Source organism: Rhinolophus sinicus, linkage group LG11 (genome assembly GCF_036562045.2).
Source record: "Rhinolophus sinicus isolate RSC01 linkage group LG11, ASM3656204v1, whole genome shotgun sequence".
NCBI lineage: Eukaryota > Metazoa > Chordata > Mammalia > Chiroptera > Rhinolophidae > Rhinolophus > Rhinolophus sinicus.
The window spans coordinates 5,085,305-5,110,207 of record NC_133760.1 but is presented as its reverse complement, the minus strand read 5'-3'; the positions used below and the strand labels follow the sequence as shown (position 1 = coordinate 5,110,207).

At 48.2% G+C, this 24,903-nt stretch overlaps 1 protein-coding gene across 3 annotated transcripts; it reads right to left on the bottom strand.

Moving 5' to 3' along the window:
• Positions 1–12,217: 12,217 nt before the first annotated feature.
• SYT3 (synaptotagmin 3) lies at positions 12,218–24,704 on the bottom strand. Of its 3 annotated transcripts, none has more exons than XM_074315516.1 (11): positions 24,618–24,704; positions 23,855–23,982; positions 22,202–22,372; positions 18,551–19,076; positions 16,965–17,358; positions 16,386–16,604; positions 13,974–14,094; positions 13,635–13,806; positions 13,398–13,530; positions 12,904–12,972; positions 12,218–12,716 (listed from the first exon to the last, which is right to left on the bottom strand). In XM_074315516.1, the coding sequence occupies exons 3-10, from the start codon at positions 22,350–22,352 to the stop codon at positions 12,907–12,909; spliced, it is 1,782 nt and encodes a 593-aa protein (XP_074171617.1). In that variant the 5' UTR covers positions 22,353–22,372; positions 23,855–23,982; positions 24,618–24,704; the 3' UTR covers positions 12,218–12,716; positions 12,904–12,906. The 3 variants fall into 3 exon arrangements, with proteins under 3 accessions (XP_074171617.1, XP_074171616.1, XP_019597220.1); XM_074315515.1 differs by having other exon boundaries at positions 22,202–22,367; XM_019741661.2 differs by lacking the exon at positions 24,618–24,704 and having other exon boundaries at positions 23,855–24,143.
• Between the last annotated feature and the right edge of the window lie 199 nt (positions 24,705–24,903).

Here is a 24,903-nt window from a genome sequence, read left to right as displayed (position 1 = left end):
CCTTTTAAAGCCAATTTGAATTGGAGTTTTTGTCCTTCGCAGGTGAAATCATCGTTTGAGACTCTGATGAGCTAGAAACCCTTTCTCTGGAGAAAAACACATGCAGACAACCCTTCGTATACAATTTTGGGGGAGCTTCTGACCCCCTGAAGTCAGGCCCCAGGTTATGAAGTTCCGCTCTGTTCCAAACACAAGCCGCCAGCAAAGCATCAAAGAGAAGGAGAGAAGAGAGAATGTCTTCAGGGAGTCCAGAATTCCTCACTGCATTCCTGCAGAGGAGCTTTGATCATAGTCTAATGATTGGACCAGGGAATTAAAGGTGGGAGCTCTCTGTGGAAGATGCAAAAGGTTCTTTGGGATAATTTCACTCTTAGCTTCCTTGAGGAAAATCTCTCAACCCTCCCCACCCCTCTTTTGGGATCTACTGGAGGGAGGATGTAGGATGGGGAAAAGTCAACATTTCTTGAATCTCCTTCCTGGATTTTTTTCTCTCTCTTTTCTCTCCTCTCACACTTGGGACAACTAAAGATCAGAGAGGTTTAGTGAATTACCCAAGATACACAGCTAATGTGTGACAAAGGCTTTCGCTTTCAATTCTGGCCTAGTTTGCTTTTACGTATAAGGAATCCTTCCATGGCTTGCCTTTCCTTAGACTAAGAAAGACACATTTCACTATGGCCAAAGGCCTCACATATGTACTTTGGCCCCAGCCTCAAAGTGCCTATTTTGAGTCCCTGTCCCTTTTATTCATTATGCTGCCTTCAGCTACAATGGCTTTCTTTCTGTCCCTCAAATGCCCCAAACATGCTCCTTTTCCGCTGCCCTTCCTTCTGCCTGGAACCAATACTGGACAATCCAAGGAGCAGACCAAGTACATATTCAAGGACCAGCAAAGGATGGGCTCTCCAAAAAAAAGATCTTTAGGACAAATTTTAATATTGCAAAGAAGCCATTACGGGAAAAACCAGAACATGGATTCCCTTTCGTTTCATTATTTAGTATTTTTAAAATGAATATTGGCCTAGTATTGTCTATACTCTCCTTGTCAGGTTTTGCTATCAAAGTTAGGCTAGCCTTAGAGTGACCAGTCTCTGGAAGACTTTGCACGATACTGGAATTATTTCTTAAGTGTTGAGCAGTGACAATGTCTGGACCCTAAATTTTCTTTGTGGTTATTTTTTTTTTAAGTTATGGATTTGATTTGTTTAAATAGTTTTAGGACTAATGCTAAGTTTCTTCTTGAGTCATTTTTGGTAAGTTATAATTTTCTAGGGATTTGTCCATTCCTTCTGTATTTTCAAATTAATTAATATAAAGTTGTTCTTAATATCCAATTTTTACCTTGTTAGTATCTGTAGCACCTGTAGCAATGTTCCCTTTGTAATTCTTGATATTGGCTAGTTGTCCTTTTTCTCTCTTTATCACTGGAGGTTTGACAATTTTACTAGACTTTTCAAGGAACCAACTTTTGGGTAATTTGCTCATCCCTATTGTATGTTTGCTTTCTGTTTCTTTCTTTCCTCGGAGTCAGGATTTGTTTTAAATTAGTTTCTGGTGTACAAAGCAATGTAATAGTTAGACATTTACACCCGTCACAAAGTGATAACGCTCCCGCCCAATCTACTACCTGTCTGACATCGTATACAGCTGTTACAATTCCTTTGCCTGTCCTCATGATGCTGTACTCCACATCCTGTGGTCACATATACATAGAGAGAGTGCCAAAAAAATGTATACAGATTTGAAGATAGGAAAAAACTGTTAAAATTGTAATACTCAGTTTATACCGAAAATTAAAGATGAATACAAGTCACGTTTGACTTCTGCAATTACAAGAGGTGCTCAAAGTGGTTCCCATCAGCGTCCAGACACTTCTGATTACGGCGAACTACTGCTTGAGCAACGTTGACCAAAGTGTCCACTTGTATATATTTTTTGGCACCCTCGGGGTGTGTGTGTGTGTGTGTGTGTGTGTGTGTGTGTGTGTGTGTGTGTTTAATTATAGTTGACATTCAATATTATTTTACTTCAGCTTCAGATGTATAGCGTACTGGTCAGGCATCTACACAGCCTATGAAGTGATCCCCTTCATAAGTCCAGTGCCCATCTAACACCCTGCATAATCTTTACAGCATTATTGATTATATATATTCCCCATATTGTATTTCATATCACCATATATCTGAGTCTTTTTCTGTTTAGTTTGCATGTTTATTCTGTTCTTTAGATTCTACATATAAGTGAGATCATATGGTATTTGCCTTTCTCAGTCTGACTTATTTCACTTAGCTCCTTTTACTCTTTTCGGATTTATTTTGCTATTCTTTTTCTAACTCCTTGAGATAGATGCTAAAAATTTCCCTCTAAGTACTGCATTACTGTATCACACAAATTTTAGTATATAGGTAGTATTTTTGTTATTGTGCAGTTCAAAATGTTTTCTAATTTCCATTAAGACTTCTTTGTTGGCTCAGGGGCTATTTTAAACAGCATTTCTTAATTTGTAAGTGAGGATTTTAAAGTTATATTTTTGGTATTAATTTCTAACTTAATTTTATTGTTGTAAAAGGCATATTCTGTTCGATTTCAAACATTTGAAATTTGTTGATACTTGCTTTATGACCCAGAATAAGATCAGTTGTTCTAAACGTACTGTCGGTACTTTTTTTTTTTTTTTTAAAGATTTTATTGGTGAAGGGGAACAGGACTTTATTGGGGAACAGTGTGTACTTCCAGGATTTTTTTCCAAGTCAAGTTGTTGTCCTTTCAATCTTAGTTGTGGAGGGCGCAGCTCCAGGTCCAGTTGCTGTTGCTAGTTGCAGGGGGCACAGCCCACCATCCCTTGTGGGACTCGAGGAATTGAACTGGCAACCTTGTGGATCAGAGCCCACTGGCCCATGTGGGAATCGAACTGGCAGCCTTTGGAGTTAGGAGCATGGATCTCTAACTGTCTGAGCCACGGGGACGGCCCTTTTTTTCCCCCTTTTAATGGAATGCAGCTAGTGGTTACATTCTATGCATGTTCATGAGGTCAAAATTTTGTTTTTCAAATATTCTGTAACCTAAATAATTTTTTTCTGTTGGTTCTATTATTTATTGAGAAGTGGGTTCAAATCTTTCACTGTGATTTATCTAGTTTTCTTCTAAGTTTTGTCAATTTTTACTTTATATGTTTTGAGGCTGTATTGTTAGGTGCATACAACTTTAAAATTTTTGAAACTTTCTGGTGAATTGAACCTTTTGTCATTAAAATATCTTTTTACCTCTAGTAATTTTTTTGCCTTAAATTATATTTCATGTGATAATTATAGCACAGTAGCTTTATTTTGATATTTGTACAATATATCCCTTTCTATGGTTTTACTTTCAGTTTTTCTATATTCTTGTGTCTTAAATGTATCTTGTAAATATCCAGAGTTGGATTTTTAAAAATCCCATCTGCCAATCATTTTTTTATATTAATATATTTATTTTTTATGTCCTTAATTTTATTTTTTAAACTACAGTTGACATTCAATATTATTTTATATTAGTTTACAGCATAATGGTTAGACATTTATATAATTTAATAAATAATCCCTGTGACTAGTCTAGTACCCACCTGACACCATACATAGTTATCACCATATTATTGACTATATTCTCTATGTTATATTTTACATCCCCGTGACTATTTTTAAACTACCAATTTGTACTTCTTAATCCCTTCACCTTTTTCATCCAGCCTCTTAACCCCCTCCCATCTGGCAATAACTGATGGTTATCTGCCAATCTTTTAACAGGAGTATTTAGTCCATATACATATAATGAAATTACTGTTATATCTAAGTTGAAATTTACAATCTAATATTTTTGCACTTGCTATTTTTCTATCTGCTCTTTTTTTTTTCTCATGTCTTTCCTTTCAAATTCATTAATTTCTATCATTTCATTACCCCAGATACTAGTTTTTAAGTAATAAATTCTATTTCTTTTAGTGTTTATCCTAGAAATCAAAACTGACAAACTAACTTAACAATCTTAAAAGTAATCAACACCTTTACTTGTTTCTTAGACAACATATAACCCCTCGTAACGTGTTTTTGTTATGTGTTTACATTTTATCTTTCTTTAATATACAAGACATCATTATTATTGTTATTATTATTTTACACAGACAAAATTTGTTCAGATTTATTTACATATTTTTCACTTTCTTTGTTTTTTTTATTTCTTCTTGCATCTCAGATATTCCATCTGGGATCCACTTTTTTTTCTGCCTAAATTATATCCTTTAGAATATCTTTTGCTAAGGATCTGCTCCTAGTGGTAAACTCTCCTCAATTTTTTAAAACCAAAAATGTATCTTGACCTTATTCTTGAAATTTATTTTTCACTGGGTATAAAATTGGCAGTTATTTTCTATCCGCATATTGATCTTATCATGGTTTCCATTGTTATTGTTGAGAAGTCAGTTGTTATCTAACTATTGGTCTTTTGAAGAACATCTGTTTTCTCCACTGAGATCTTTTTGCTTCTGGTATTCTTCAAATATACAACGATGTTTCTAGGTGTGAATTTCTTTATATTTATCCTGCTTGTAATTCATTGGGTTTCTAGAATCTTCAGATTAGTTTCTCATCAATTTTAGAAAATTTGAAAATTCCACTATTACTTCTTTAAATATTCCTTTGGCCATATTTTCACTCTTCTTTCTTTTGGGGTCTTGGAATAAATATAGATAATACTCTCTCACTTTATTCTTCACGTCTCTTAACTTCTTTTCTACGTATTCTGACCTGTCTCTTCATGATGCATTGTGAATAATTTCTTTTGACCTGTGTTCCTTGGAAAATATGTTTACAAGAATGATTTGAGGCCTTTAATGAAGTATCTTTTCACCAGAGAACACTTTTTGTGTGTGTTATTATCAAAGCTTAGAAACACTACTGGTCTGAGACTAAACTAAATTCACAACCTGAGGTCTTTTGGACCACCCATGTAATGGACTGGAAATTCACAAATGAGGGTTAATTTACTTCTAGTTTCCCTTACCTTGAAGGTATAGCCATTGCTTTCCCAGATTACTGTGGACTCCCAACCTTGGGTGAGCCCTGAGTTTTTTCATTCTCATCTAAGAAACCATCAAAATAAAAGTTCAAATTTGCCAGGAGTGTAACATTCCCTCAGGGCTGAAATACTCTGATTACCTCTCTGGGTTCTAAATTTCCCTTCAGTTACGGCCTGACACATTGTGAGTACTCAACATTTGTTGAATGTATGAATGAAAAAAAGAGCAATTATGCAATCTCTTTTTGCTGAGGCTACAATGGGCCAAAGCAAGACAACTGGGAGATTCAGACACACAGTTATAAATCTAGAATCTGTGTGGAGACTTTTAAAAGCACAATCCCAAATCAAGGTCACAACTTACCAGAGTGGCGTAAAGAGGTAAGCTCGAGCCTCCCTGGTTTTCAGTACTCTCCAGGGTCAGGTATTAAGCTGGATAGTGGGTCACAGTTGGTATTCATGGATTGGTATGTCCCTTTTAGTCTTTCTGGGACTTTGTTCACTTCCCCACCAATTTTTGCTTTTGTCTGTCACCTTACCTCTCACTGGGTCTCAGGTAACTCTGACTCTCCCATTTCCTTTCTCTTTGCTCTTGTCTTTCTATTCATCTCTCTGACTTGATCTCTGTCTTTGTGTCCCTGTCTTTCTCTGTTGTGTCTTGGTAAAGTTGTCCTTCTGTCTCTAACTCCCTGTATAAGACACAATTCCCACTGTTCTGACTCTGTCCGCACCCATACTCCCTAACTTTATCTCCAATATATCTGCCAAGCTAACCTCTCTCCTGGTCACCAATGCCTCTGTCTCTGCCCCACTCCCCTTTCTTGTCTCTATGCCTGTTATGTTTCCACATGTCTCCATCACTGTCCTTTCTGTCACCATCCCTCTTGCTTTTATGTCTTCATCTGTTGCTGTGTCATTGCATGTGCCGTTACTCCCATTCTGGATGTCACCACTATTGCTTTCCACTCTAAGTTTGTGCATTACTGCCCTTCCCTCTTCTGTCTCTGTCTCTTCTGTCTCCTCCAACTCTGAATCCTCCATCTCTGTCCTCTGTTCTTCTTTTCCTCCGTTTCTGTCATGGTCCCCTCTCTTTGAACTTTCTAGCTCTGTCTCTGTCCCCACTATTTCTGTTCCCTCCATTGCTCTGTTTCCATTCTGTCTCCTCTGTATATTGTTCCACTCCTTATCTAATATTGTTTTCTGTGTTTCTAACATTGTTACCTTTATTGCTGCCCCCTCTGTCTGCAGTTGTTCTCTTTGCCTCTGCCACTGTTGCCTCCAATTTTGTCTCTGGTACCTTTTCCTTTATTTTTGTCACTTTCCCCTATATTACTTCTGTTTTCTATTCTCTCTCTCTCTCTCTCTCTCTCTCTCTCTCCCCCCCCGTCCCTCCCTCACTGTCCTCAATCTTTGTCACCTCTGATTCTCTGGTCTTCTCTGCTCTATGATTGTCACCTTCTATATATCTGCCATTGTCCCCCTTATCTCTTCCCCCTCTATCACTGTCCCCTTGGTAGTTGTCCCTTCTGTCACTGTCCTCTCTCTCTCCACCACACTGTTCTCTCTGTCTCTATTACTAGCCTCTTGATCTTTTGCCCTTCTTTTTAAGACCCCTAGGACTCTGTCCAGAAATCCTGGGGTCTTTGTCTCAGTCCCCTCGGTCTCTGTTGATCTCCCTCCATCTCCTCTGGAACTTTCACCTCTACCTAACTCACTGTCTTCTCTGTCTTTGCTACTTTTCCTTTTGCCTCTGACAATCCTCTTCAACGTAGTCAATTGCACTTCTGACATGGTCCCCTCTATTGTCTTCTCTAACTCTTTCTCTGTTACTATCCTCACTACCCTCACCTCTGTACCCCCTGTGCCTTCGGGCCCTCTGTCTGTGACCATGGGCTCTTCTTCTGTCCCCTCCATCTCTATAACATGACCACCATCAGTCCTGTCTCCCTCTGGGCCCTTCCCTTTGCCGCTTCATTCTCTTCCCCTGTCACTTCCTGCTTCTCCTTCGCTGTGGCTTTTCTTCCATCACGGAATCATCTTCTGTTCCTGTGGGTTTACGTATGTGGGGGGTGGGGGCGGGGAGGTCTCTGTCCCTTTGGAGCTCTGTTTCTCCAAGTCTGTCTCTGGATGTTTCTCGTCAGGGTTCTGTCCCTCCACAAGAATTTTATGGGGCTACGTCTTCTCCCAGGCCTTTCCTGGGACAGAGCGGCCCACCTAGGTCCATCTCTCAGTCAGCGTGGCTGTCTCCGTAACTCCTCTCGCTTCACGCCTCGTCTTATGCCCTTTCCCGCCCTTTACCGCTCCCTCGAGCAAAACAAAGCAAAAAAAAGAAAACCACGAGCACATGCGCATGAACTGGCGCATTGGAGAAAGTGCTCACGACCTGCCTGCAGGCTCGCTGGAGCTCACACGCTCCGGATGGTCGGCTCAGCAACTGGTGACGTCACGGAGGCTCTATCCCGCTTTATTGGCTGCCTTTGATCAGCATGTGGAGTAGGTGGCCAATCGTTGCCAAGCACCAGGTGGCACTCAGCGTCTGAGCTCTTGGACCCTGTAAACCTTACAGAGACTCGTGTCGTCATGGCAACTCTACCCTATCCAATTGGATACCTGAGCTACTATTTGGTTGGATCCGCTCATCTCACTGGACGCTTGTCGAGTCTATGTCTGTATCTGATTGGATGCCAGGGAATTTTGATCTTCCCTGCTTCTCAGCATTTCTCTCTCTTGGGGTCTCTCCCACAAGCACTGGCAAAGTGGCTATGGAAAGTGACTTGAGTCGCCAGGGGGCGTGAGGGGTGTTGCACAGGGCACTGGAACTCTGCCGGAGTCAGGGGACTAGTGGGGCTCTCACAGATACAGCCTCCCTTTCCCCGCCAGAGGGCACCACAGTGTGCCGGGCCCTTGGAGGCCATGGTGACTGTAGCCGTCACTGGTGATCTACTCTTGATTGGCTCCGTCTCTCTGCAATAGCAAAGTCACAAGGGAGGCCTAGAAAATTGTATCATAGAAGGGAAGAAACTGTGTGCCCAAGAACAATGTATGACCTTGGTCTCAAACCTTAAATATTCAAAGGGCATTCACCTTTATTATCCCATAATCACCCCTAGTCGTGCAAACTATTATTAGAATGGACACCTACTGCAGCTATGGACCCGTGTAATGGACACCTGTTGTTTTTGCCTGACTGACATCTGTTATCATTTTTTTTCTTAAGATTTTATTGGGGAAGGGGAACAGGACTTTATTGGGGAACAGTGTGTATTTCCAGGACTTTTTCCAAGTCAAGTTGTCCTTTCAATCTTAATTGTGGAGGGCACAGCTCCACTCCAGGTCCAGTTGCCGTTGTTAGTTACAGGGGGCGCAGCCCACCATCCCTTGAGAGAGTCAGGGAATCGAACAGGCATCCTTGTGGTTGAGAGCCCACTGGCCCATGTGGGAATCGAACCGGCAGCCCTCGGCACTAGGGTCACAAAGCCCCAACCGCCTGAGCCACCGGGCCAGCCCCATGATTTTTTTTTTTTAATTTATAGACTTAGCAGTTTTAGGTTTATACAAAAATTAAGCAAAAAGTATAGAGAGTTCCCATATACCCTAGTGAGAATATGGTATAATAGAACCCTGAACCCCAATTCCCCCATTATTAACATCTTGCATTAGTGTGGTGCCTTTGTTACAATTAAAGGACAATACTGTATGATTCCACTTATATGAGGTACCTAGAGCAGTCAAATTCATAGAGACAGAAAGTAGAATGATGGTTGCCAGGGGCAGGGCGGAGGGGAGAACAGGGAATTGTTTAATGGGTATGAAGTTCCCATTGCGCAACATGAAAAGAGTTCTGGAGACTGGCTGCACAACAATGCGAATGTATTTACCACCACTGAACTGTATACTTAAAAAGGGTTAAGATGGCAAATTTTATGTTGTGTATCTTTAAATTTACAATTAAATTTTTTTTAAATATACCGATTTTAAGTGTACTTTTCAATGAGTTTTGACAATTGTGTACAGTGTGTGACCACCTCCACGATCAAGAGAAAGAATGGTCCCATGATGCCATGCTCCTTCCTGCCTGCGTGTCACTCCTTATCCCCTCTCCTTCAGCTCAAGGCAGCCCTGATTTGATTTCTGTCCCTATAGTGTAGTGTTCCCTTGTCAACAATTTCACATAAATGGAGTCATACAGTTGGTATTTTTTAGTGTCTGGCTTCCTTCACAAGACACATTTTTTTCTGAGGTTTAGCCATGGAGCTACACTTATCAGTATGTAGTTCTTTTTATTGCTGAGTAGTATTCCATTCTATGGACATACCACAATTTGTTTATCCATTCCTGTTGATGGACATGTCAACTGTTTCCAGTTTTCCAGCTTGGGACTATTATGAACAAGTTTGCTATAAATATTTGCATGGACCTATGTTATTATTTCTCATGGGTAAATACTTAGGAGTGGGATTACTGAGTCACATGGTAAATTCAGGTTTCACTTTATAAGAAATTGATAAACTGTTTTTTTTTCAAGGTAGCTTTAGTGGGTTGAATGGTGGCCTCAAAAAGATATGACCTAACCCCCCAGAACCTGTGAATGTGACTTGATCTGGAAAAAGGGTCTTTGCACATGTAATTAAATTAAGGATCTCCAGATGAAATCATCCTGGATTTAGTGTGGTACCTAAATCCAATGACAGGTGTCCTTATAGAGAAAGGCAGAAAAAAATAAGTTATGTAGGAATTATTATAACCAACTATGCCTATTCAAAGCAAACTGGTGATAAAAAATTATCCTGTTTAGGTTTCCCTACATCTTGCTCCTTTCTGGAACAGCTGATACTTATATATTAGGTCAGTCAGTATTGAAGTGGTTACAAAGATTCCTAATACACAAATACATTCTAAAAATACATGATAATCATTAGCAATTATAATCACTGTTATTATCAATATTAATAGCTAACATTTGAGCTGCCAAATACATGCCAAATATTGTGCTGTGTCTCACATACATTATTTCACTTAACCTGCAATACATTGTTATGAAGTGGGCATTATTATTTTCTCTATGTTACTGTTAAAGAAATTAGGGCACAGAGAAGTTATATACTTTGCCCAGTCACAGAGCTAATACATGGGGAGAAAGAATTTGAATCTAGGCTGTCTGACTTCAATGCTCACTTGTGTACCAGATAAACACTTGCTGACGATAGTGGTATCATCAAAGATTGCAAAGAGTAAACTAGCAGCCTGCCCAAGAAAGCAATAGAGTATGACATTGGTTTAAAGGATAAGTCTCTTTGACATGCCAGACTGTCTTCTTATGGGTATTTTCAAGATATTTATTAGGTTAAAATTTACTTGCATTTCTTGTGGATGCTAATAGACTGCCCTGTTTATCTTAAAGCTGAACTTTACAACCTTTATAAGCTTCACATTTATTAGGGTTTGAAAAGTGCTGCTCACTCCTTGAGAAAAGAGAGTAAATATACTCCTAGTTAGAGGGCAATAAAAAAAAAAAGCAGTGTTATATGTGCATAAAAAGAGAAAGGCAGAGTGAGAGTTGAGGCAGAAAAACACAGGGGGCAAGGCGATGTGAAGACGGGAGCAGAGATTGGAGTGATGCGTCTACAAGCCAAGGAATGCCAAGGAGTGCCGGCAGCCACCGGGAGTTGGGAGAGCCTCTCCCAGAGTCCACAACCAACCCTGCTGATATCGTGACTTCAGCCTTCTGGCCTCCAGACCTATGAAAGAATAAATTTCTGTTGTTTTCAGCTGGACAGTTTGTGGTTATTTGGTACGCAGTCCTAGCAGACTAATACCAGTTGTATGAACAATGGGAGTTGTACCATTTTTCATGGTAGAATTGTTTTCAAGTGGTGGTTATGGGCAAGTGGATGTGAATTAACGCCAAGTAGCCAAGGGTAGAATGCACTGGACATCTACTACTTTGAAGGACTTTTCCCCGCCCAGTGCCATGGAGTCTGTTGGGGTGTCAATCAAGGGACTCCTATGTTCTCTACTAAAAAACTGTTACGACTTCAGGAGATGAATTCACAGCTGGACAAGAAAGGATGAGGTCCTGAGGGATCCTGAGCCAATCCCCGGTGAGATGGGCAGGGGAGGAGGAGTCAGTCATGGCAGGGGCGGGACCAAGAGCACGCTTGCCAATTGAACGCACGATTGGCCTGAGGTGACCGATCAGAATCCTTTTCCTGAGTGTGTGTGTGTGTGTGTGTGTGTGTGTGTGTGTGTGAGAGAGAGAGAGAGAGAGAGAGAGAGAGAGAGAGAGAGAGAGAGAGTTTTTGTTTCCTCTGAAATTATCTGCTCTGAGGGTGATTACAGCAGGTCCTGTTAATTTCTGACAGTCACCCCCCTCTGTGCTGCCTTGCTGACAAGCCCGCACCTTAAGCTGGAGACTAGAAATGACAGATGTTCACGTTCCCAGACTGCTTTCCAACTCAGGGTAGCCACAGAACCCAGTTCTGGCAATGAGAAGTAAGTAGAACTCTTCCGGGGAGAAAAAAGATGCACACATAAGCGGAGGCCTGTGTCCACATTTCCTGCTTTAGATGCCACCGTGTAAGGACATAACGTGTGGTGCTACCGCAGACAGTTTGTACTCATGACGGGAAGGCAAACCGAGTCTCAGAGATGCCAACCCACCACCTGATGTTGCTGAGCGGCTGAACTAACCCTAGGACTGTGTGTCTTTGAAAGTTATGTTATACGAGCAAAAGAAGTCTATCATTTCAACTCCTTCCACTGGAATCCTGTTTTATGCAGCTGAAGGCATCATAACAGATGCAGCATTATAAGCCTGGAGCTCCACATGGCCATCTTAGTACTATTGCAAAGATATGCTTGAGAATGAAGCCAATAAAGAGTGAAGTAGTCACTTGAACACCTGAATCCAACCATGCCTGAAGTCCTTCTGTAGTCTCTTACTTGCCCTATACAGAGGTCTTTCAATTCTGCTTGTGGCTTACGGTAGTTTGGGTTGCATTCTGAGTCCTAGAATCATAGTGGTCCTGGCCAATGTAACATTTACAAACTAAGGCTTAGACATCAAGTATGGCAAAGGTCACCCAGCCAGTGACCTTGTCTGAACCGAGCAACACTTGTCTGAACCGAGCCCAGCTCCCCACTCCCAGAGAGGACAGGAGTCCCAGGCTGAGTGAGACCCACGTGTGTTTATTCGGGTGTTGATAGCAGCAGCAGTTGGGGGATCGGCCAGACGCGGGGTGTGGTGAACAGAAGGGACAGACACAGGTATGTGTGTCTAGGAGGACACGGTGGATTGGTCTGTTGACATTCACGGTGAGAATGAGGGTCAGGGCACCAAATCTTGAACAAACAGCAAAGAGACAGAGAGACGGAGGGTTTGGGGGGCTGGGGTCCCCCAGACATGCACGGCCCCTCACCTGGAAGGGGAGCCCCAGGAAAGGACAGACAGACGCAGTGGAAACTGAATGCCCCCCACCCTGAAGCAGGGAGCTGGGCCCACCTGCCTCCCACCCTCACACTTCTGGGGGTAAAAGGATGGGCAAGCCCAGGGCTGCCCCGCACCACGCAGCTCGGACGTTATGGCTTTGAAGAGATGAATTCACAGTCCGGGCAGGAAGGGATGGGGTCCAGAGAGAGCCTGGTCCGATCCTGGCCCTAGGCCAGACCTGTAGAATCAGCAAGGAGAAGATGTCAGTGATGGCAGAGAACAGACCCACGACCTCCTGTATCTCCATGACCTCCTGTAGCTCCATCGCCACCCCAGGGACCCAGGAGTCCAGGCCCCCAGCCCCTCCTCCCTCAGACCCGGGAGTCCAGGCCCCCATTTCCCTCCCTCTAGTCTGGGTTCCTTACCCCTCACTCTGAGTTCTCTTTCTCTGACAACCCTTTGCTGCCTTTTGTGAAGCTGGTCAAAGTCTTTTCCTGAAGTGGAAAATCCAAAAGGTTCAGGAATGGGGGACAAAGGCAAAACAATGATTAATAATCACATAATAAGACAGCAATCCTGTTTTCCTCATTCACAGTGCTCTTTTTCACTTGACTCTGAAGTGATGGGACCCGTGGTATTACAGTCCTGTTCTACAAATGGAGAAACTGAGGCACAAAGAAGTCAATCAAAACGTGAGGAGTGATGAGGCCTCAGAGGTGAGTGGGGCAGACCGTGCAGGGCCTCAGGGGGGCTAAGACTCTGCCCTGGGGGTGCTGGGGAGTCTCTGGAGGGCTGTGAGCAGAGAGGGATTGGTCTGATTCCACAGCCCCTAAAGATGCAATGGGTTGGGTGAATGAAGGGGTGCAGAGGCGAACAGGTGAATGCCGTGGGGAGTGGCATTGGCTGGCTGCCCACTCACCTCCACCAGCTGATGCCAGTGCTCCACCGGCTTGCGGGGGTTGGCCAGCATCTCGGCCCAGTGCTCGCGGCCATGGGGGTCCGCAGCGTCTGGGCCCACGCGGCACACGCCAATCACCTCGTTGTGCCCGATGCTGGAGGCGGGGGTGGGGTGGGCAATCAGCATCCAGGCAGGGAGGGGGTGGCGGTCCGGCCCCCTACCCCCGCCCTGCTGCTTGTGCCGGGCAGCGCCCCTCACCAATCATAGTCTACCACCGCGATGCTGAGCCCCACGTTCTCCACGCTCTCAGGGGCCACATCGAACACCAGCGCCTCGTTGTACGTGGGATTCAGCGTGTTCTTCTTGATGGAGGTTTTCCGCTTCTTGAGACGCCGCCCCTCGCTGATCAGAGAGGCCTTCACGTAGGGGTCTGGAGAGGGGGGCAGGGACGGCACTGAACGTCAACCTCCTCCCTCGGACTTCTCCCCCAGGTCGGGGTCCCCATCCTTTTCTCCCCTAGTCCCTCCTCCCTCAGACCCAGGATCTAGCCGACACCCCCCCCCTCAGATCCCAAAGCCGCGCCTCCTCGGAACGCACCAGAGAAGCCAGTGAGGTCCATCGCTTTGAGGTTAGAGGCTTTGATGATGGTCACCGTGAGGCGCCCCGCCGTGGGGAGGTAGCACAGTGAGAAGTTGAGCTCCCCAAGATCCGCCTTTTCCTGCAGTTTGGGAAAGGGGTTCAGCAATGCCCTGCCTCAGTCTCCCCGTCTCTCCCTGACTTCCTCTTTCATCTCGAGCTCCAGCTCTCCTCCCTGATATCCAGGACTCACGTTTCCGATCCACTTAACAATCTGACTCTGGGCCAAACCTGGTAACTCCCCGGCCACAGCTGCCCGCCACCGTCAAAGCCTATTTGTTCTGCAGGGTAGATGGGAAGAGGCATAAGTGGGGGGAGAAGTGAGAGACAGACACACAGAGAGAAGGATGCAGTGAGAAACAGACTGAGGCCAAAACACTAAGAAATGTAGTTAGAAAGACAGACCCACAGAGTTCTAAAGTAGGAAAAACAGAGATGCAGAAATATGGAGATCCAGAGAGAGTGTCAGAGGCCCAGAACAAGAAAGGGGGAGCAGAGACTCCAAAGAGGGGAGAGTGCAGAGTCCTGGGGGTGGGCGGAGTCCCAAGGGGCAAGATCAGACATCCAGGGAAAGGGGGAAAGAGACTTGGTGGAAGTACGGAGACCCAGAGAGCAGAATGGGAGGGGACATGCAAAGACCCAGAGAGACAGGAAAACAGAGACCTACCCAGATAGAAGGACAGAGTCCAGAGACAGTGAGACAGAGACTGAGAAGAGACACACAGAGAAGTCAGTCTGAGGGAGGGAAGGAGACACCCCCAGACCCAGCATGAGGCTACAAGAAGACAGACCCAGAGCGGTGGCCAGAACCAGCCAGGGACTACAACCCCCCACCCAGCCCTGCAGCCTCATCCGGGCCCCAGGCCTCCCGACCTCACTGACCTAGGCCTGGGTCCCTGACCCCCCTACTCACTCCCTTCCAGGCCTTGGCCCAGGCTGTTCCCTCCTCTCAATCTCCAAGCTTCAGCTCAGCAGTCACCTCCTCCCACAAGCTCCCAAAGCCCCTGCAGCCCCGAGCAGATGCTTCTCCTGTCCCCCACATTGCTGGTCCCTGAGAGCAAACTGTGACAACCTAGACCCGGAGCTCCCAAGAACTGTCTGGGGTCCCCGGATCCTGATCCTGAAAAAAACAAAACCAGTTGTTGAAGGAATGAATGAAAACATGAATGAATAAAGACCTTGAGTGATAATGAGGGGTAGAGAAAATAACAAGTGACAGGTACAAAAAACAAAGATGGATGTAGATAGAGGGCCATCGCGTGGGATTGCCTCAGGTTATGACAGGGAGTGGGGTTTGGTGGGACCGATTAGGGCCCTGGCGACAGGGACTCTGGAACTAGGCCCTTGGTTCTCAGAAGCTGGGCTTGGGGCACTGAGCAAGCGGGCTATGGAGTCCCCTGAAGGGGACTGCAGGAAGAGTCACAAGCACCCGGTTCAACTATATCAGTGTACATATGGGGAAACTGAGGCTCAGAGAAAGGAAGGACCTTGAGCGTAGCCATTGGTGGGCAGCCAGCTCTTTCCTGACATGAGGATAGGGCTGACACCCCCATCCAACACACATAGCTACCCGAGACTGGAATCAAGAGGGCCGAGGAGCTGGGGGTCTGAGGCTTGGGGGAGGAAGGGGTCGCAGCACCCAACAAGGACCTAGGAGCAGGCTGGAGAAGGAGGGGGCACACAGGAGAATGAGAGTCCAGAAAGCAAGGATCACAACAGATGAGGAAGGAGGCCGGTGGGGGTGTCAGGGTGACGGGTCTTATAATCGGGATGTTGGGGAATTGGGGGTGTCAGCTATTGGGATCCCAGAATGTCTGAGGCCTGGGGGATCAGGCTATTAGGACTTTGGTGGAAACTGAAGAAACAGGATTAGATCAAAGAGTTTGGAGGTCAAGGGTTGGAAATGTAAAACATTTGGAGATCAGAGAGTTTGGGCTTTCAGGAAACCTGGGAAGTGGAACATCAGGAGGTTGGAAGGGGAAGGAAGTTGGAAAAACAAAAGCTGGGAACTCTTGGGTCAGGAAGTTGGGTCAGAGAGCAGAAGTCACAGGATCATGGCATGAAGTTTGGATAAAGCTGGCTGGTGGGTACATGGGTGTCTATGACAGTTTTTTTGATTGTTACCACCAGATGTCAGTGGGGGTCAAAAGTTGGGAAATCTGATGTTACTATTTGACAAAATGTGGGGGGAATGGGGGCCCATTATATCATTCTCTATTCTTGTTTGTACACTTGCAATATTTTGTAATAAAATTAAATTTTAAAAGAAAACTCCAGGGTCAAGAAGTTAGAAGGCTATGAAGCCCAAGTGGAAGGAGGTCACCAACGGACGGGTGCTGGGTTGCAGGGCAAGAGGACGCAGGGGCCACTGACCGAGCCACCCTCCACGATGTCCCTCCACAGCGGGCGGTCGGGAGGCTGCTCAGCCAGCTCCAAGAGGTTGTCCAGCACCACCTGGCCGATGAGGTCGTGCCGCGAGAAGCGATCAAAGTCATAGACACTGAAGTGCAGTTTGCGCTGGGCCAGCTCAGCCAGGGGCACGGAGAACTGAAATGTCTCATTGAATACAGGGTTCAGGGTCTTCCTGTGCACCTAGCAGGGGGTGGTGAGGGAGACAGACACCATGCCCATGAGCCCCTCCTCCCCAGGACCCAGGATTCCCAGCCTCCAGCCCCTCCTACCTCAGACCCAAGAGTCTAGGCCCCCACTTCTTCCCTCAGACCCAGGGGTCCAGGTTCCCAGCCCCTCCTCTCTCAGACACAAAAACCCTGGCCCCGGCTTTCTCCAACCACAGGTCCCCTCAACACTTAGCCCCGTTCCTTCAGCCCCCTCATTCCCTGACCCCAGCTGCTACTTTCATGAGACCCCTAAGCCCTTCCTCCCTCAGACCCAGGGGTCCAGACCCTCAGCCCCACCTCTGTGGGACCCCATGTCCAGCCTGTCACCCCAGACCTTGGTCTGAAACTTTTTCTTTCGGTCAGGAAGCAGGTAAATCTTGACGTAGGGGTCTGAGAAGCCATTGGAGTCCTTGGCCGGGAGGTCCAAGGCCTGCAGGATACGAACCACCAGCTGGTCTGAGCCATAGAGGTATCGCAGGGCGAAGCTGATGCGGCCACAGGGTGCCCCTGTGCCGGCCTCTCCGGAGCCTGGGGCCCCGCCACCCCGCCAGCCACCGGGTCCTGTCCCCTGGTAGAGCTCCGGCTTGATTTGCCCGATAAGCTTGGCTTTTTCCTCGCCGCCTGGCAGGGGTAAAGGTAGAGCAGGTGGCCGCTCCTCACTGCCCGGGTCTGGCTGGGAGGTCGAGGTCAAGGTCTGCTGGGTGAGGGGCCGGGGCAGGGCCGGGTACCTGCGGGGGGGCGGGGAGACCAAGGTGGGGTGGGTGGCTCCAATCTTTGCATCTTAAGACATGGGAGACTCCCCCCATCCCTTCCCCAGACCCCACAGCCTGGGGGCCACAAATCCCCACTTTTGCTTACTGTGACCTGGAGCAAGCCACTTGCACTCCCTGAGTCTGTTTCCCTATCCGTATTGGGGGTTATCCCCTTCTGTAAGCTAGCTCCAGCCCAGACCTGTGAGGGCAGCAGCCTCCAGAAGCCTCCTCCTGGACCTAAAGCTGGTGACCCAGAATAACTTCCCTATGGACCCCACACAGGCCAAAACCCCTCGACCCTCATCCACCCTTCTCCAGGTCTTCCCAATCTGTCCTCTCTTCTTTGTTGAAAAAAGAAAATTACAGGCCAGATGAACATAGATGCAAAAATTCTCAAAATATTAGCAAACTGCATTGAACAGTATGTTAAAAGGATTATATACCATGACCAAGTGGGATTCACCCCAGGGACACAAGGATGGTTCAGCACCCAGAAATCAAGAAACGTGATACATCATATCCCACAGCTGTAGTCTCCTAAGCTGCTTTACTGCAGTTCTGGCCTGGGGGGACCAAGACAGCTGATTTAGGAACCCACTTCCCCTGAACTGCGAGTGACCTGAGAGCGCAGTCTGTCTGCCTGCTCCCCTCTGTGGTTCCGACATTTAGGCCTGGTTCATATTAGGTGCTCAACACACATGAGCAGAATGAGGACTAATGAGCAGAGCCCCCAGGTCCCACCACCAGTCCTGGCTTAAGGTGAAAGGGAGGAACTGCCTTGCGCAACAGGAACTCAGGGGTCTAACCCTCATTTTCTCCACCTTTCTGGCTCTGGAGTCCTGTCTCCAGCTTCTTCCTCCATCTGGATCCAGGAGTACAGGCCCCCAGCCCTCAGGTCCAAGGACTCCAGGCTCCCAGCCCCTCCTCCTTTAGATTCAGGTACTTAGGCTCCCACCCCTCAGCCCCAACCCAGCAGTCTGGAGCCTGAGTCTCCCTTATCTCTAGAATCCGGGAGTCCATACGCCAAGCCCACTACTGTCCCAGGACTCAGAGCTCTGGTCCTCCAGGCCTCTCCTCCTCCCGGACTCAGGAGAGCCATAGATAGGAAACAGACACAGAGGAAGAGCAGAAGTTCAGAGTGGATCCCCAGCGCAGTCCCCTGTCTCACCTGGTGGTGGGTGCCAGGCTTGTGACCTGCTGGTGCGACTGGGCACTGGGCAAACCCCCACCACTGGGGGGCAGCAGGAGCAGCCCAGAGCCCGCCCCGCCCTCAGAGGGCAGCTCAGGAGATGTCTGGCTGGGTTTGACCCCAGCGGCTACTGCAGCAGCCGCTGCCTCTGGGTATGAGTCCATGTCCAAGTAAGAGGGCTCAGGGGGGTCAGAGCCCCCTAGGCTGCCTGGCTCCAGCAGCTCAGCGAAGGGTGGATGGTGGGCGGTGTGGGCATGGTGGTGTGGGCCCCCGAGTAGAGGATGGCCACCCAGGCCAGCCCCCAGGTGGTGCCCACCACCGCCTACCAGGCCTGCCAGCCCGACCCCAGGGCCTAGCTCTTTGCGCAGGGGGCCACCGCCCACTGCAGAGCCTCCCTTGTCCCGCCAGGGCACCCAGCACAACTTCCAAGACACGAAGAGGGAGACGCCCAGAAGGACGATGCCACAGAACGTCACGATGACCGACAGCAGGCTCACGGAGATGTCTGAAGAGAGTGAGGACAGAGGTCAGGGGTCAGGGTGGGGTCAGAGTTTATCCTCCCCCTGCTGTCCCCAAAGAGCTATTTTTTTTTTTTTTTTTTTTAAGGAGGGCGCAGCTCACAGTGGCTCAAGCGGGGATCTAACCGGCAACCTTGTTAAGAGCGCCGCGCTCTAACCAACTGAGCTAACCAGCTGCCCCAAAGAGCTAATTTTTAAAAAATAAATTAAAAAAATAAATTTTGGTATTTGCCATGCATTGTCCTAAGCACTTTACATATATTGTTTAGTTTAAACTCCATAACCCCATGAGGCAGTGCTTATTTCCATATAACCATTTTAAAGATGAGGAAACAGGCAGAGAAGCTGAGTGACTTGTATTGGGCTGCACAGGTAGCAAATGACAGATCTGGCACTTGAACTAGCAGTCTGTCTTCAGATTTTATTTTCTTAATAGCTAGCCCACACTGCTTCTCTATAAGAGGATACACCGTCTGAAGTAGGACCAAGGTCTCCCAAAATGCTCAGCGATGATCAGAGAGAAGAGTTCATAGCACAGTTAGGCAGGTCGGGGTTCAAATCCTAGCTTGCTCTGTGGCCTGGGGACGATATCTTAAGCACTCTGAGCCGTATATTCCCCATTGTCCAGATAGGAGAAATCAGTCCTGCCTCTCTGGTGTGCCTGGCTCCAGAGTCCATGGTCTTTACAATTATGCTACCACACCTCAATAGGTCCCAATAAATGGTAGTTCAAACGTGACCTTTTATTAGAATACTAAAACTTATCGCTACCGTCATGTGTATCCACCACCACCACCACCACCACCACCACCACCACCACCACCACAGCCAAGACATTCTGAATGCCTACTGTGTACTGGTGTGCCCTTCAGAGAAACCCAGGTACAGCCTAGTTCTTGAACCAAAGGTTCTGGTTCATTCTGTAATTGGTACCAGGAGTGGGGTTTTTCAGAAAAGACCTTCAAGGAAATGTGAATTTGTTTGGGGATTGACACCTGCGTCTCTTCAAGATAGAATAGAGGGAAAATTCTTGCTCCATATTGACCTTGGATTACGGGACAGGGGAGCAGGTAACTAGCCATTGGCAGCAAGGACAGCTAAGAATGGCTATGTCCTGTCACTTCAGGGTATGCTGGGCAGCAAGGGAATGCCTTCCAGTCCTGAATTGCCCAGGAAATCTACATAAGTCAGTGGCCCAGTGTTAATCCTCATGGCACTGTGTACCCTAGAGATAACATTCCATTTTACAGATGAGGAAACTGATGCTCTGAGAGAGAGGAAGTGACCCCGCGGGCCACACAGCAGGCAGGGGCAGAGCTCTGAGTTTCCTGTCTCCGTTAGGATGTTCCTTTCTAAGCGACCAACATCTGCTGAATTCTGGAGGTCTGTTAGGTACCAGAGCAAGGACTTTTCAGCCTCCTGAACATGGGAAGAACTGAGAAAAAGGGGTTGTTTGGGAGGACAAGACAGAGAAGACAGGAGAAAACTGAACAGATGCTTCCCCGCACTGTCAGCCTGACCCAGACCCTCTCCAAGTAAAAACATCAATTTTCAGATCGCTAACAAAATTCTGCTTCCTGTCGGCCAGGACTAGGAAGCCACTAGGCTTGGCGAGGCAACGGAGTCATGCAGTAAAAGATTCACCTTGCCCAAAGAAAGGCCTGGCCCTTGAGGGAACATCTAAGCCTTTGAAATGTCCTGTCTGAAAGAGTGCTTTTGTTCACCTGAGAGACCTTGGGCCACACCAGGTGTCTGTGTAACAATGTGATTGATGGTGGGGCCTTGGGACACGTGCTATCAGTTGACCTCTGAAGGGGCTGGAGACCAAGGTCAGTCACATGGGCAGTCAGCCATGCCTACGTGACCAACCTCCAATAAAAATCCTGGACACTAAGGCTCCGATGAGCTTCCCTGGTGGGTCGTACTCTGTGTGTGTTCTCACACATCGTTGGCCACTGTATGTATGACTCCACTGGGAGAGACAATGGAAGCTCCTGTGTGGTCTCCCCGGGACCCTACCTGATGTGTCTGTTCTCTTTGCTAATTTTAATCTCCATCGTTTTGCTGTAATAAACTGTAACTGTGAGTATAGCAGCTTTTTTGAGTTCCGTGAGTCCTTCTAGGAAATCACTGAACTTCAGTGTGGTCTTGGGAACACCCCAAGTTGCAGTAGTGTACTAGACTTCCCAGGATAAGTTCTGGCTCTTCTGCTTATAGGTTGTGACACTCTGAGCAAACACCTGCAGCTCTCTGGGCCTCCCATCCCTGTCTCCTGGACATCCTGCACTTAGGTGCCAAGCCCTGCCCTGGCACTCAGCAAGGGTGACCATCATTAAACCTCCCAACACATGCTTCTGCAGGAGTCCTCATCGACAATGGCACTCAAAATACTTCCTAGCTCTTAGAACCCTGCTGCTTCCTGGCTGGGTGACCTTGGGCAAGTCACTTCACCCTTCTGAGCCTCAGCTTCTCCCACCGAAAATGGGGATTATATGTACCACAAATGGTCACTGTGAGTCATCGATGAGATAGGGGAAGGACCTCGCATGCTGCTTGGGACAGTTGGTGCTTAATAAGTACATCCCAACATTTATTAAATGGCCACTGTATGCCCAGGTTGTTCTAAGTGCTTCACATATGTTACATCATTTGAATCTCTCAGGTGTCCCATGAGGTAGTCACTTTCATTATCCCATTGTTCAGATGAGGAAACAGACACAGAAGAGTCACTTGCCTAAAGCCATAAGTTTGTAGATAGGGGAGGTGGGATTTGAAACCAGGCAAGTCAGTCTGACTCAAGAGCCTCAGCTTTTAAGCACTGTGTGAGATGTACAAAGATGTCTGAAGGGTGCATGTGGCAGGAGTGTGGAGGGGGCGTGGGGGTGGGGGAGGCCCATGGGGCAAAACCCAAAAGGTCAGGGGCCAAATGGATCACACAGCTCCTTCTCCTTAGATCAGAGATTTCGGGAACAGCAGTAGGCAGGATGGAGGCAAGACTCTAAGAGGAGCTAGGCCCACAGGGAACAGAAAACCGTGCAGGTCTGCTCTGAATCTCTGAACATCCTGGCTGTAGTGGAAGCAGGGCCCTGGCCGAGACAGCGGGGGTGCTGACCTGCATCTGGGCCCCGGGGGTAGCCTCGGATTCGCAAGTCGTTGAACTCCTGGCACCTGTCGCTGGTGTCAGCATCTCGGACCCGCGCACAGAGGTCCGAGACCAGGATGAGTGCCCGCCGGCAGAGGTCGTCTTCGTAGTCTCCTGACATGGTGGCCGGTGGGTCCTGTGCTTGGGAGGGGCCAGGCAAGTGTGTAGATGGGGAATGGGTTGGGGGAGAGAGAGTGGAAAAAGGGTGGAAAGAGAGAGAGAGGAAAGGAAGGATGGGCAACGGGGACAGAGATTGGGGACAGTTAGACACGGGGATGGAGATTAGGGGTGGACAGGCAAAAAGATGGACAACAAGGAGACAGATATGGGCATGGATAGACAAGAGGACAGAGAATAGGGACAAATGGACCAGGAAGAAGAGACTGAGAAGGCCAGTCAAGGGGCAGAGATTAGGAGGAACCAGTAAAGGGGTGATTGACAAGGAGACAAAGATTAGGGGTGCAGATGTGAAGGGACAAAATTTAGAGATGGACAGACAAGGGGACAGCCATTCATCACTCATGAATTCAACAAATAGTCATTGAGAGCCAACTACATGCCAGGCACTGTGCCAGCTGCTGCAGATCCAGCAAGGAACGATCCACGCATTCCCTAACTTCCTGGAGTCACAACCACTGAGAGGTGACAAAGAGTAAACAAATCAACAAACACACATAAACAAACAAGACACTCTCAGACTGTGAGAAGTGCTCTAAAAAAATAGTGGGGGGATGGGCCACAAAGGAACCAGGAGGTAGGGCGGGGGTGTGTATTGCGGAGGGTGCTCTCTGAGACCTGAAGGAAGAGACGGAGCTGACCAGTGAGTCTGGAGTGGGAAAAGCACTCAAAGCAACAGGAACAGCATGAGCAACGGCCTAGGAGGGGAAAGGACTTGGCGGGTCCAAGGGAAGGAAAGGAGGCCAGATTGGACTTGACAGGGAGAGGACCAAGAGAGAGCGATGGATGGCAGTAGAGATGAGATGGTTATGTGTGGTGGTAGCTGGGGAGGGATGTAGATGCAGTACGCGGAGATGGGGACTAAGTTGAGGGACAGAGAGCTGAGGGGAGGAAAGACAGAAGTAATGGAAGGGCAAACTGGGGCTCAAAAGAGAGGGACGATGAATGGACGGACAGAAGTCAGAGACTGAGACTTGGGATGGACAGCGGTAAAGAATGGGCTGGTGTGTAATTCACAGGAGTGTGAAAGATGGGTGGGCAGAGGGGCAATGATGAGGGCCAGGTAAGAGTGTAGACAAAAATATCTTTGAGAGAGAAACAGTGGACAGGAGAATGGATGTAGGAGTGCACAAATAAAGGAGAGACAGATAATGCCAGAGATCACGGTTGGACAAAAGGATACGGAGGAGGGCTGGGCAGACAGACATGAGTCCAGAAGGAAGGTTGGCATTGAATGGGGAGAGCATAAATGAGACAGGACCAGGAGAAAGGTGGATACGAGGAAGGAGGATTTAGCGACACATGGTTTGGAGCCAGACATCAGAGATGGACTGGAAAGACATTGACGGGGAGCCTGGGAACAGACAGATCAGGGCTCACAGATAGACAGGTGTCGTGGGGGTGCTGCAGAAGCAAGGACTCCGCGATAGAAATGGTCAGACTCACCTGCGCTTATCCCTGCCGTGTCCTGGGTGGCAGGCGAGGCGGCTGGCGGCAGCCCATGGGGGTTGCAGGGAGGACAAGGGGCTGCAGACCCGTCCCCACGCGCCAGGTGGTGAGACGGGGTGCCGGATCTGAGGTCGTGGCCGGGAAAAAAAAACCTTAGCCCGAGTCTCACATCTTGTCCTATTTGGGCCGGCTGCTCGACCCCAGGCGACCCGGGAGGTACAGCTACCCCCTCCCACCTCCGGGCCCCCAGCTCGAGTTTAGAGACTACAATTCCCGGCGGGCCTTGCGTTCGCGCTGCTGCGGCTTTACAGATCCGGCCCTGCAAAGACTACTGGGAGTTGAAGTCCTTAATGCCTCTACCGGCTGCAGAGAGGATGGTGATTTTTTTGGAGGTGGTGGTGGTGGTGGTGGGGGTTATGAGATGCCGGGGTCCCAAGGCACTGCAGGGGACAGGAATGAAGTCTGGGACCGCGACAAGTGGCAGAGTCCTAAGTCTTTAGGGGCCGTGAAATGGGTAAACGATCTCCACGCCCAAAGGATCGGTGGGCGAGGTTGGGGTATACCCAGGTGTTTCGGGTCCCCCAGTTCCAGGGACACATGCCCCTCTCCCGGGGCGGCCAGCGAGCTCTGCAGCACTCCCACTCCGGGGCCGGGGATCTGCGCGCCTCTGCACCTACCGCCGCCCTCACGCGCCGCGGCCGCCCCCCAGGATCGAGCTGGGGCGGGGGCTGTGGCAGGGGGAGGGGAGGAGCGGACTCACCGGAGCCGCCGCCGCAGCCGCAGCAGCCCCGCACGCCCGCCGCGGTGCCCGCTCGGCTCCTCCCCTCACCCCTGGCGCAGGTCCGCGGCTCCTCCCCCTGCACCCCCCCCCCTTCCTCCCCTCCAAACCTGAGGCTTGGAAGCCGAAATCGCGCGGCCACATCAAGGAAGAAGGGAGACTTCCCCGGACTGACGAGACAGAGACCCAGAGCGCTTCCTTAGAGGATCCAGAGATCTGAGATCGTGACCTTCTTCCCCCCAGAATCCAGGGGTTCTGGCCCCCAGCC

What these genes read in the sequence shown, in the direction of transcription:
- SYT3 (XM_074315516.1), bottom strand. Translation starts at nt 22,352, where the DNA reads ATGTCAGGAGACTACGAAGACGACCTCTGCCGGCGGGCACTCATCCTG. An exon ending in CCCCCGGGGCCCAGATGCAG is followed by an intron (nt 19,077 to 22,201) that starts GTCAGCACCCCC and finishes CACTCTCTTCAG; the next exon opens with ACATCTCCGTGAGCCTGCTG. An exon ending in ACATCGTGGAGGGTGGCTCG is followed by an intron (nt 14,095 to 16,385) that starts GTCAGTGGCCCC and finishes CCCAAACTGCAG; the next exon opens with GAAAAGGCGGATCTTGGGGA.